General features: G+C 31.3%; 1 protein-coding gene across 2 annotated transcripts in view; it reads right to left on the reverse strand.

Annotated features, from left to right (window-relative positions):
* Positions 1-13047, reverse strand: part of LOC117336830 (myelin regulatory factor-like) — a 112819-nt gene that overhangs the window by 38957 nt on the left and 60815 nt on the right. For both annotated transcript variants that reach the window (XM_033897488.1, XM_033897489.1), the window contains 2 exons: positions 12539-12769; positions 2414-2490 (listed from right to left, as the gene is read on the reverse strand). In XM_033897488.1, the coding sequence (XP_033753379.1) occupies positions 2414-2490; positions 12539-12769 (308 nt within the window). The remainder of the gene's footprint in view (positions 1-2413; positions 2491-12538; positions 12770-13047) is intronic.

The following is a 13047-nucleotide window of genomic DNA, read 5'->3' on the forward strand; positions in this document are numbered from 1 at the left end:
TTTGATTTATATAGCATCTGATTATGGGGAACAGAACTTTCTTTTTTCTCCAATATCATTGGTGACATTGATGAATATGTGCGTCTGCTGGTTTTCAATTGACTTTGGAAAACCATACAAGTTTAGAACACAAACATATTTTGCACTTTTCACCTCCAATGTAATGCACTTGTTCATAAAAAGTAGTCCCAACAGCAATTTCAATGTCATTAATTCGTAAAGCTTTTATGAATTATGAAGCAGTGTTCATTTTGTTTGTTGTTCAACTGCAATTACATGTAAAAAAAAATTTAAGTTCAAATATCATAGCAATTTCTATAATAATCCTCAATGAAGCAGATTACAAAACATATTTTATTCAATGCAAAATATGCAAAAAAAAAAAATCATTTTTCTTCAAATTTTGATTTTGAATCACTACTTTTCAAGAACAGTTTAATTTGTATATCATTATTTGATGATAATTTCATCAAAATAAAATGCTCATAACAAAAATGTTTACAAGCTTCTTTTGATGATAAATAATTTTTTTATTTGCCCCCCTCCCACCCTCCTCCTTCACCATTTAAAGCTTTGCTACTCTCATCGGAACTCTCTATTATCTGGGTGGATCTTGGACATTTATCCCCATAATTAGCCCGCAATGGACACATCCAAGGTAAACTGAACCGGTCAGTCGTGTGTGGTCCGAGGACTTATCATATCCACCTAAACAGTAATCTTAGACCAAGAGAACGGCAATCACAGATATTCAGTAACCACGGAGATCTAGTAACCATGGAGATAAGGTAACTACAGAGATACAGTAACCACTGAAATCCTGTAACCATGGAGATAAGGTAACCACGGGTATCCCTGTCAAGTTTGATTTTCATAAATCACAAAAATATTCTCATGAATTTTTTCAGTTGGTTTATATATTTTTGTAGATATATATACACACAGACAGGATTAATGATTTCCAAAGACATAAATGACCGGATTTATATTGATTTTTAAGACATGTAAGAATTATAAAGAGACGATAACTTCATTTGAGATTTGTGAACATTTTTGGATGCAACATGTACACAGCATACAATATGAAAGTGACAGTGACAAGTCTGTCCCTGTATGTGAATGAAATCTGCAATAAATAATATTGCTTTATTTCAGTTTTAATATATAATATTTAAAATTGTGAAGTTGAAAAAAAATACTGATTTTCATCACACCATACCCTATCTCAATAAATCTACTTTTTTACAAAATGCATCAAATTTTTTCCTAGAATTATCTTTAGATAAATGATATCCTCTAATTTTAGTATCTAAAATTATCAACAAAGTTTGAAAAAAAAATATGTTAATTAATTAAATGAAGTAAATCCCAACCAATGCAATAAGATATATTTTCATCAGAAAATAATTTTCAATATGAAAAAATTAAATATTAATTTTTTGGGACTTCACAATAAAAATCAGATTACTTCAACAAAACATTTAGAAGAAAATCTAAGTGTTTGGGGTGTGAAAAACTGTCAGGAATTTAATGATAAATGATAAAAGAACTGTAAGTTAGACTTTGTGTTTACCAACCAATATGGCAGATAGATGAAATGTACTTTATAGAGATCTTAAGTCAATATTGTTGTCTATGACCAATGTTATATATTATTGACTGTTCTTACTTTGTTGTTAAAAACAGATGGACTAAAAATGTTAAATATGGCAACAAATTAAAATGTGATCATATTTCTTTTTAAAAGATAGTGAGAAAAAATTTAATTGGAAAAGCAAAATGAAAAAGGTAATTCATTCGGTGATCTAATATATATCTTTTAACAATGGTGGAATTTCACCTTGACTTTTTATTATTATAAACATTACTTTTAATTGTTTTTCTTATATTGGATGAAAACAGGCTCTTAAGAAATAACTGATTTAAATGTCAATTCAAGAGTTAAGTTATATTCAGAAAGAATCATAGTTTAAGGAAATGAATGTTGTACAAATTATCACATGATGAGAGGATGAATATTGTACAAATTCTCACATAAGGAAATGAATATTGTACAATTTATCACATAAGGAAATGAATATTGTACAAATTCTCACATAAGGAAATGAATATTGTACAAATTATCACATAAGGAAATTAATGTTGTACAAATTATCAAATGATAAGAGGATAAATATTGTACAAATTATTAAATGATAAGAGGATGAATATTGTACAAATTATCAAATGATAAGCGGATGAATATTGTACAAACTCTCACATAAGGAAATAAATGTTGTACAAATTCTCACATGATGAGAGGATGAATATTGTACAAATTCTCACATGGTAAGCAGATGAATATTGTACAAATTCTCACATGGTAAGCAGATGAATATCATTGTGATTATATAGATGTACAAGTGTGACTTACCTGAGGACGTCACATGGACATTACGATGTCCATCAGGAGGCGAATATGGCTCAGAGTCTGGTGGACTGTCAGGTAACCTGAAACAAACATCAGTAGGACTTTAATCTCTACCTCTAATGAATTAATCAGTTGGCCTTTTTGCCTTATTTTGCAATGATCATTATTTTGTGGTTCAATTCGTCAATCATATGTGAAAAGGTTTCATATATGATTGGGTTTCTCTGGATTAACTCCAGTTTCTTCCCCCTCATGCTTTCCATACAAGCCAACAAGAGGTATTTCTATCAGTTCATATAACTTGTTTCACAATTGTTGTAAAATCAATTAAGCTTACAATTCTGAATATCTCCCTGTAAGTATTCATAATGATCTCTGAATATCTCCCTGTAATTATTTATAATGGTCTCTGAATATCTCCCTGTATGTGTTTATAATGATATCTGAATATCTCCCTGTAAGTATTTATAATGATCTCTGAATATCTCCCTGTAAGTATTTATAATGATCTCTGAATATCTCCCTGTATGATCTCTGAATATCTCCCTGTATGTGTTTATAATGGTCTCTGAATATCTCCCTGTAAGTATTTATAATGATCTCTGAATATCTCCCTGTATGTATTTATAATGATCTCTGAATATCTCCCTGTAAGTATTTACAATGATCTCTGAATATCTCCCTGTAAATATTTATAATGATCTCTGAATATCTCCCTGTATGTGTTTATAATGATCTCTGAATATCTCCCTGTATGTATTTATAATGATCTCTGAATATCTCCCTGTATGATCTCTGAATATCTCCCTGTATGTGTTTATAATGATATCTGAATATCTCCCTGTAAGTATTTATAATGATATCTGAATATCTCCCTGTAAGTATTTATGATGATCTCTGAATATCTCCCTGTAATTATTTACAATGATCTCTGAATATCTCCCTGTAAGTATTTATAATGATCTCTGAATATCTCCCTGTAAGTATTTATAATGATCTCTGAATATCTCCCTGTAATTATTTACAATGATCTCTGAATATCTCCCTGTAAGTATTTATAATGATCTCTGAATATCTCCCTGTAAGTATTTATAATGATCTCTGAATATCTCCCTGTAAGTATTTATAATAATCTCTGAATATCTCCCTGTATGTGTTTATAATGGTCTCTGAATATCTCCCTGTAATTATTTACAATGATCTCTGAATATCTCCCTGTAAGTATTTATAATGATCTCTGAATATCTTCCTGTAAGTATTTATAATGGTCTGAATATCTCTCTGTATGTGTTTATAATGATCTCTGAATATCTCCCTGTATGATCTCTGAATATCTCCCTGTAAGTATTGATAATGATCTCTGAATATCTCCCTGTATGTATTGATAATGATCTCTGAATATCTCCCTGTAAGTATTGATAATGATCTCTGAACATCTCCATGTAAATTTTCAGGTTTATCTCTGAATAACCCCTGAAAATATTTTATTGTTTTCAGAATATCTCCCTGTAAGTATTTATAATGGTCTCTGAATGTGTCAATGTAAGTATTCATAATGATGTCTGAACCTATCCATATATGATCTCTGAACATATCCCTATATGATCTCTGAATATCTCCCTTAAAGTATTCATAATGATCTCTGAATATCTCCCTTAAAGTATTCATAATGATCTCTGAATATATCCATGTAAGTATTTATAATGGTCTCTGAACATATCCCTATATGATCTCTGAATATCTCCCTATAGCTATATGATCTCTGAATATCTTTTAAACAGAAGTGATGGCTAAATTGACAGAAATAGAGTATGCCTTGAACAGTAAAAGTTTTACCCTGAAGCCTCCATATTAACCACTATCAACAGTATATATAGATTAAATAGGATTTTGTAGCCAGCTACCCTAGCCCTAAAACAACTAACAAAACAATGTTTTGTCTTCTATATAATGAAGTATAGGATATTTGACAACCATTTTTTTGGTGACTTTCCAAATTACCCGGCACGGTAACCTACAAATGAAACAATTTCTTACTCTGACTGACCTCAAGTCTGGCTATTTATAACGTTTAAGCACTGAAAAACGTGCACTGCGGCATTGAACCTAATCCACACAGGTGACACTTCGACACATTATTGTAGATATCTTTCTCACAGTTATAGTATTCCGTCTATGTATCAAAATTGAGGTTTTCTAGAATTATCTAAATTTGATTTTATAGAGTATTTTATGTTTATATCTGAAATTATATTTATATTTTAATCAAATACATCAGAGAATATGCGTATTATTTTTCAATTGTCTACTTTATCATGTATAATTATGTACAAGCATGAGATAAGTGCATTCTGAAAGAACAAAATTTCTTTCCATAAATTGAAACTCATAAAACTTACAATTGATATGTAAATATTGAGAAGAAAAATGAATTACAACTACTAAATTTTGGCACGTAGATAAATAATTCAGCAATAATTTAAAATTACTTTGAAAGCTTTCACAATATAAAACATTTAAATTTTTACATTGTTTTTATTTTGTTTGAATCATAGACTAAATGATTAAAATAGAATTTACAAATTTGATTTCAACTTTTATCGAAATCTGAATTTGAATTTATTTATTGTGTTTTCAGAACATCTATATCAATAATATATGTATCCAATTAAATTTAAAATTATATCATTTCAGGGATATATCCCATAGCAATAAAATAATCAATTAATTTTTTCTATAATTTAAAAGTTTGATACAAACTGTTACTGTCACCCAAATCCAAATTAAATTTCATAATAAATATAAATATTTGACAAAAACCCAACAACATTGTGCTTCTTGACAATATATATATATATATTTTTTACCTTAATTTAAATTATATACATTTTGTATTTGCAAATGTTCAGAAGGAAGTAATAATCAATCATTATACCAACTGAGATATTAATAGAATTATGTTTATTCAAATTACAATTTAAACATTGAAATAATTCAAATTTTCATGAAAAAACCATCGCACAGTTCATTTTTATCTATTCTACTTTGATCTTTATGTAAAACTCATGTCAATATTTTGTTTATTGAGAGAGACTTAAGTTTTCTTTACAACCTTTTTAGCCACTAGACACATCTTAATTGATAGTAAAAATTCACCATTTATTACTACTATGCTCTAAGGCAATGTAAAATTGACGACCGTTACCTTTGTAGATATTTGACAAAAATATAACAATACAAAATTACCTGTGTATTGTCTTTGTGTGGCTAACAATAGTTCACAAGTACTTCCTCATGTCACTGTTTTCATATTTTTTATATGGAGCCGTTTAAGAAGATATAATAACTCGACGGAAACAAAAAACTGAATATATTGACAAACAAGTGCTTTATCTTCAGACACGAATTTGGTAAAAATATATGATCAGTTTAATAAGATGTCTCTATTTCTTAATGAGTAGTGACATATTTAATTGCCAATGAAATATATTGATACTCAGCCTTACAAACCAGTTTTAAGTCAAACATTTTGCATTTTTCTGTGTTCAATTATGAGGAGTCGAAAACAACATGAAGTGAGAAGATCGGAAACCTACCTATGCATTCTAGTTACAGCGAACTGCCGTATTAGTTACGGCAACATTTTTAAAGTTATATTGTGACAGCTGATATTACATTGAAATAAGTTATTAAGTTATTCTTGTCTATTAAAAGTAATAATTAAATAATTATACTTTTGATTTAATTCAGTTCCAATGAAACAATTTTTGAAACAATTTTTTTATTATTTTAAAACTAACTGGTAACAGTTTTGAGATTTCTCAAATAATTTTATTAATTCCTGGTTGAATAGATTTATATATATATTATTTATCAGAACAATTTAATGAAACATTGTCAATTACATGTATAATTTATCTAACAATATATTGTAGTATTACTTTTACATTCAATATCATGTTTTTACGTTTTAAGTTATACAATAATTTTCATTTATTAACGTTTCAGAAAACTTACAAAATTTCTGCATTATAATTTTTCTTTTTTTTGTAATAAGGATTAAAAATTTTCAATAATTTAATTATCTTAATAAAAAATATCTAATCATTTCAGGGAGCTCTGTTTTCTATCTTTCAAATGAGAAATAAAAACAAACATTAATTTTCTAAATTCTAATGCAATTATCCATTAAAATTTTGAAAAACAAAGTGCATTTAAAAATTGCGTAATAATGTCAACATCATTTAAATTGAAATACTTGACAACAAATTAATAGAAAATAAATCACAAAATTAATTAATACATAAAAAAAGTCTTCAGAATATAGCAAGTAAGTATAAGATAAATAATCTATAATAGAAAAACAAATATTAGATAGATAGGAATCCATTGATCAGCTGTTCCACACCAAGAGAGAACTGGAAACATTATTCAATCAAGACTAACGACCATGTCGATTCATACGGATCAGCATTAGGCATTGTACAAGAGAAATGATGTGAGAACACATAAGCCGATAATATGTGAAGCGACACTTACGATGACAACGACTTGAAACTTACGGGAGATACTCGAGTGAGTTGGTACGATATGCCACAGGTATTGCCACTGCCTTGTAGTGTTCAAAGATGGTGTCTGCTTGTAATAGGGCCGAGCAAATAAACTGGCCCGATACGTCACGCCTCACAAACTCAATACAGTACACGGGCAGTTAGATCCCGCCTTTACCAAAACCACTCAAATTTCTTTCTTTTTCTCTTGACATATCTACGAGAATTATCAAATGTAATGGTATTTTATTGAATCTTTCAAAAGAGAACATATCTGATACAGGAATTAGTATCTTATGGCCAGAAGCTCTAAATTTTTACAAATAAATTGAATAAAATATATTATCATACCACCAGGTACCAGTGTACAACTTGGACAATTTTTCAAAACTGAAACCTAAAAGCATCCATCAAAACAAATAATCTAAATGAATGTTTTGAAAGCTTGCTTGAATAGGAAGAACACTTCACTTCCTCGAAACTACGCTGAAAACCTACATTTACACTGATACGCGCTTTTAATGATGCTTTTAAATCTAAGTTGTACTTTTTCTCTTTAGAGGGATTTATGGCTTGCAACAAATAAATGGTGTGAATATTTATTTATTCAGAGGAAACTTTTACACTTATCTTACAATTCCTATTTTTCTGCCACCTGTGAAAATTAAGCACTAGCTTGCTGCCTGTTTTATAAAATATTTTCAATTTGCTAGGTATTCTGTAAGAAATTCTCCACTCCCAAAACATTGGCTATTTAGTATAAACTTCAATCAACAACAACATATCTCATCAAATTGTTCAAACATCTACTTAATTTTCAAGCATAACCTTTGAACTTTGTCTGCATTTCATTAATTGTTGCATGCTTTGAAATTGCAAGACATGCTCCCCATGGGGTTATTGTTTTTGCTAATTCAAATGACCTTATGACCCTTGTAACTCTTGTGACCTTTAACTGCTCAAGCAGGCCTGGTGTTTCTTCGTCACGTGTGTGAAAAACCAAGTAGAAGTTGGACCATGTACTGTTCGTTGTTTGACAAAATATATTACTTTCTTTTAAAATTTTAAACTGAATGATAGTGACATTTGACCTTCAAGCTTTCATAAAATATGCCTTGATAACTACATGTATAATTGTTAAAAAAAGAAACTCTTATAGCCTTGAAATATTTTATCTAACATTATGTCTTGATGAACTAGGTGATATTGAATTAGGCCACCCTTAAAAATATCTTGGTTTACTGTAACCCGACCAGTGTATATTACATATGGGTACTGTAGGTAGGTAAGGCTGAATTTTTTTTATTCAGTTCTGAAAACAGATTTTCAACTTTTAATACGAAAACAAATCAAAATATGGAAATCATTATTTATTTTGTGTTCTTATACAAAAAATACACACACCAGCTGTAAAAAGAGATGTAGTTTTAAACCTGCACAGCAAGTTCCAAACATAAATATGCGGAATGGTCAAATAAATCGTTAAAAGTTTTTTATATTATTTTTCATGATACATTTTTTGGAGTCCGCATTTTTTCTGGGTCGGGCGGGTTACGCCAAACCAGGTATATTTTTATTTTGGCCTTAAATACAATCATACTGTCACATGATATTTAAAACTCATCTTTAATCGAAAGTCATTTAACCAAGTGACCTCTGACTTTGATCCTCAGTTTTTGTAGCAAAACATGGTGATGTTTGGATAGATGTAAAACTGACAACAAACATAACTATATTTTATCAACTCAAACACAAGATGGCTATTTTCTTCAGCATTTCTGAACTCTGACAAGTGACTTTGTGACAACAATTTCTGAGTTTGGTTCTCGAGATCTAGACCTTTTCATGACAATGGGAAATATATTTCGGAGATTAATAACAATAATATTATTTTGGAGTTTTATATACTGATATATCACAGCATCACAGCCGTCTCAAAGGGTTCACAAATTATAATTGGGCCTTTACCAACCAGCCTGTCTTTTTCCACTCCCTGGGGAGCATACAGCCAGAGCTGCCATTTTGACGCAAACAGCTTACACACACCATTTCTTGCACTGCCCTACCACATACTCATTTACAGTTGATTCGACTTGAGTACAACGGAGTAAAGTATCTTATTCAAGGATACACAACACCTGTGCCGTTACTCAAACTATCAACCCTTCGGTCTTGTGGTCCTGCATCCTACCAGTACACAACCATGTCTACGATTCTGTGATGCACGGGAAAAATAATATAAATTTAATAAATTTATACGACTTTTTTTAAAAAGAAATAACAGACGATATCTTCCCAATCCTTAAGTCATATTCCTCATATTAAGACATTTTTTAATTTTATTTTCAATATCCATTTCACATCTATGAAGTGGCAAGCGTTTTAAAATGATTGTCTATGAGAACATCTCAACAATTAGTTTAATTTGGATAATTATTTTTGCATTAGACTTCTTTCAAGATGACCTCAGATTAAAGTGGTCTGTAATTTGTCATTTCATGTCATTTCATATCATAGTTCATTATTTATGAATTATATATCGTATCCATAACCTCAAATTGAATGAAGCACTTAGCTTTTAATGCTAACGATTCTTGGACTACTATTATTAAGCAAATTTTTCTCTCTGATTATACAATAAAATATTGGTTAAAACCAAATGGAAGCAATCATCCTTAATTGCTTTTTGAGTAATTAAACTAGAACCTTTTTTAAGAGAAAAAAAAATGCTTATTATGCATGGTTCTTAACAAATGTCCTTAAAAATGTCTCTTGATGAATTATGCCTGGAGAAAAACGCTTCAGAAAGATTTTTTCTAGTTCCGAATTGTGTCATGGTTATATTTATGACAGGTGAGAGTAAATACAGTTGTCAGAGTACCTGTAATTACAAGGATGGCTATAGCAAGGTCAAATCACACAACATCAAAGGCTGTGCTCTATGTCGTCAATGCTGTGTTCTTTGTCATCAAAGAGAGAGTATTATGTCAGCAACAAACGTGTATTAGGTCAGAACTCTTAGATGTCTTTGAAATAAAAAAAGTTTTAAATTGCCATTTGTTTGATTTATATTCAAACATAAGACCTTTATCCCTAATGTCCATTACTTGATGCCAGATATAACTGGTCTTCCAGTTTTCATATCAATATTTTTTTCTCTCTCTCTCTCTCAACGAAGTATAGTATAGGTAGTTTATCACTCTAATAGTCAAGGAACATTTACAAAAGAACCCTTCCTTTGAATTTAATTTTCATTGTTAATGTTGCAGCTTATCTTTGATACTTTTTTTTCAATCTCTACCTGTGTAAGTTATCTAAGAATTGCAGGCATTATAGTTCTCAACTGCAACACTTTTCAGATACAACACTATATATATACACATTCAAAAGTAGCATTCCATAGAACTCTTTAACTATCATGGCTTTTTTGTTTTGTTTTTTATTTTGTTTGAAGGTTGGATATCTTAAGTCGATCTATTAACTTTCTACTCAATCAGGACAGGCAGACATTTTCTGACAATCATCTGTCAATTTATTATAAGCCAATCAGGACAGGCAGCTATTTTCTGACAACTATCTGTCAATTAGTTATTAGCAAATCAGGACAGGCAGCTATTTTCTGACAACTATCTGTCAATTAGTTATTAGCCAATCAGGACAGGCAGACATTTTCTGACAATCATCTGTCAATTAGTTATTAGCCAATCAGGACAGGCAGCTATATTTTCTGACATTATCTGTCAATTATTTATTAGCAAATCAGGACAGGCAGCTATTTTCTGACAACTATCTGTCAATTAGTTATTAGCAAATCAGGACAGGCAGCTATTTTCTGACAACTATCTGTCAATTAGTTATTAGCCAATCAGGACAGGCAGACATTTTCTGACAATCATCTGTCAATTAGTTATTAGCCAATCAGGACAGGCAGCTATATTTTCTGACATTATCTGTCAATTATTTATTAGCAAATCAGGACAGGCAGCTATTTTCTGACAACTATCTGTCAATTAGTTATTAGCCAATCAGGACAGGCAGCTATTTTCTGACAATCATCTGTCAATTAGTTATTAGCCAATCAGGACAGGCAGCTATTTTCTCACAACTATCTGTCAATTAGTTATTAGCCAATCAGGACAGGCAGCTATTTTCTGACAACTATCTGTCAATTAGTTATTAGCCAATCAGGACAAGCAGCTATTTTCTCACAACTATCTGTCAATTAGTTATTAGCCAATCAGGACAGGCAGCTATTTTCTCACAACTATCACTTGGTTATTAGCCAATCAGGACAGGCAGCCATTTTCTGATAACTATCCGCCAGTTTATCATAGGCCAAACAGGACAGGCGTATTTTGACTAGGTTTTATAGATTTTTGTGTAGGACTTATGGTTTCGTTTTCATGTCAGAATTCTCTGCTGTTTTTTAAACTTGGATGCTAGCTGATCCTTACAGTCATCTTCAGTATCTTTAAATAAACATAACTACTAGCACAATCTTATCCATGCATGGCTTTTTTTCAAGGCCTAGCTATCATTCAATCAGAAGTGTTATATTATCGGTATGACCAAAAGGATCAGGGCTTAATTATTGTGGCCTTAAACTCTGCCAATCACATGCCAATGTTGAAAAAGGAGTGAGTGGATACCGATTGGCATCCAGATCACTATCTACAGACATATATATGTCATTTCATATTGAGCCAATCAGATTGAGTGTTATATATTGTACAACAGACATATTTCATGTGTAGCCAATAAGAGTAAGTGTTACATATTGTACAACAGGCAGTTGTCATGTGTAGCCAATCAGAGTGAGTGTTATGTATTGTACCACAGACAGTTGTCATGTGTAGCCAATTAGAGTAAGCGTTACATATTGTACAACAGGCAGTTGTTGTGTGTAGCCAATCAGAGTGAGTGTTATGTATTATACAACAGACAGTTGTCATGTGTAGCCAATCAGAATGAGCGTTATATATTGTATGACAGACAGTTGTCACCTGAAGCCAATGAGAAAAAGTTTTACAAAATGTATGACGGTCAGTTTTCACATCAAATGTAGCCAATAATATTGCTTTTAAGATACTACGTTGCCAACAAAGATTTATTAATCAACAGAAAACAAGAATAGGATGTTACATATTCTAATACACTTCCAAAAGTTACATACTTTACAGTATTACCACCTTCCAAAAATTAGAGCTTTATACTTTATAGTAAATAAATAATTAATTGCATCCAAGGGAATTCTATCATCCTATACCTCTACATCGGGTATACACCTTTCAGGCTTATAAGCGATCATTATTAGTACGCTATTATTCTTTTTCATTTATTGGTGTATATAAGACATGTTTCTATATTGTGTGTCATTTTATGCATTTTTATGTGAAGCAGTGCATACATTGCCAGTAAAACCAAACACTCAGCTATATATGTCATGTACAAATCATTGCACTGCAAGCAAGATATGTTCGGCACTTGAAGAAGCAGTGTCAAGGCTGACGAACAAAAGCTGACATAAAATGGAGCAGAATTTCTTGCTGTATGATGAGACATGTTTTTTCGTACTTACGGGTGCATGGCTGGGTTGTCGTAGCCTCCCTGTCCGTCCATCGATGTTACAGCGGCACATGAGTAAGGCATGTTATGCAGGTGGCCATTCATGACAGGATTGGAGGAGGTACAGGGAGTTGCCAAAGAGACCGTCTTACTTGGGTAGCAAAGGTCTGGTGGTTGTTGACACACCTGGGGGCGGCCTGTATTGCTGTAGGCCATCGCAGGGATGACTTCGTCTGGCAGACATCTGAAAACAGAAAGATTTTATTATCACATATGGGCATGAAAACAATGTAGGTATGTAACAGTTGCCATTACTTTTTGATGCCTCTGCTGGTGATCGAACCCAGGACCTCTGTTTAACTAGGCTAAAGTCTACTGATCGAGATGATGTTGTAACTCTACCCAAATCTTTGTTTTATTGGTGTCCTTATGGGGCCTAATAGAGGACTCCAGGGACTTGGCAAGAACAACTTATCCTTTACAAACCAATGTATTTTTAACAAATACCAAAGCCACGTCAGT

This window comes from Pecten maximus, chromosome 10, assembly GCF_902652985.1.
Source record: "Pecten maximus chromosome 10, xPecMax1.1, whole genome shotgun sequence".
NCBI classification, from domain to species: Eukaryota; Metazoa; Mollusca; class Bivalvia; order Pectinida; family Pectinidae; genus Pecten; species Pecten maximus.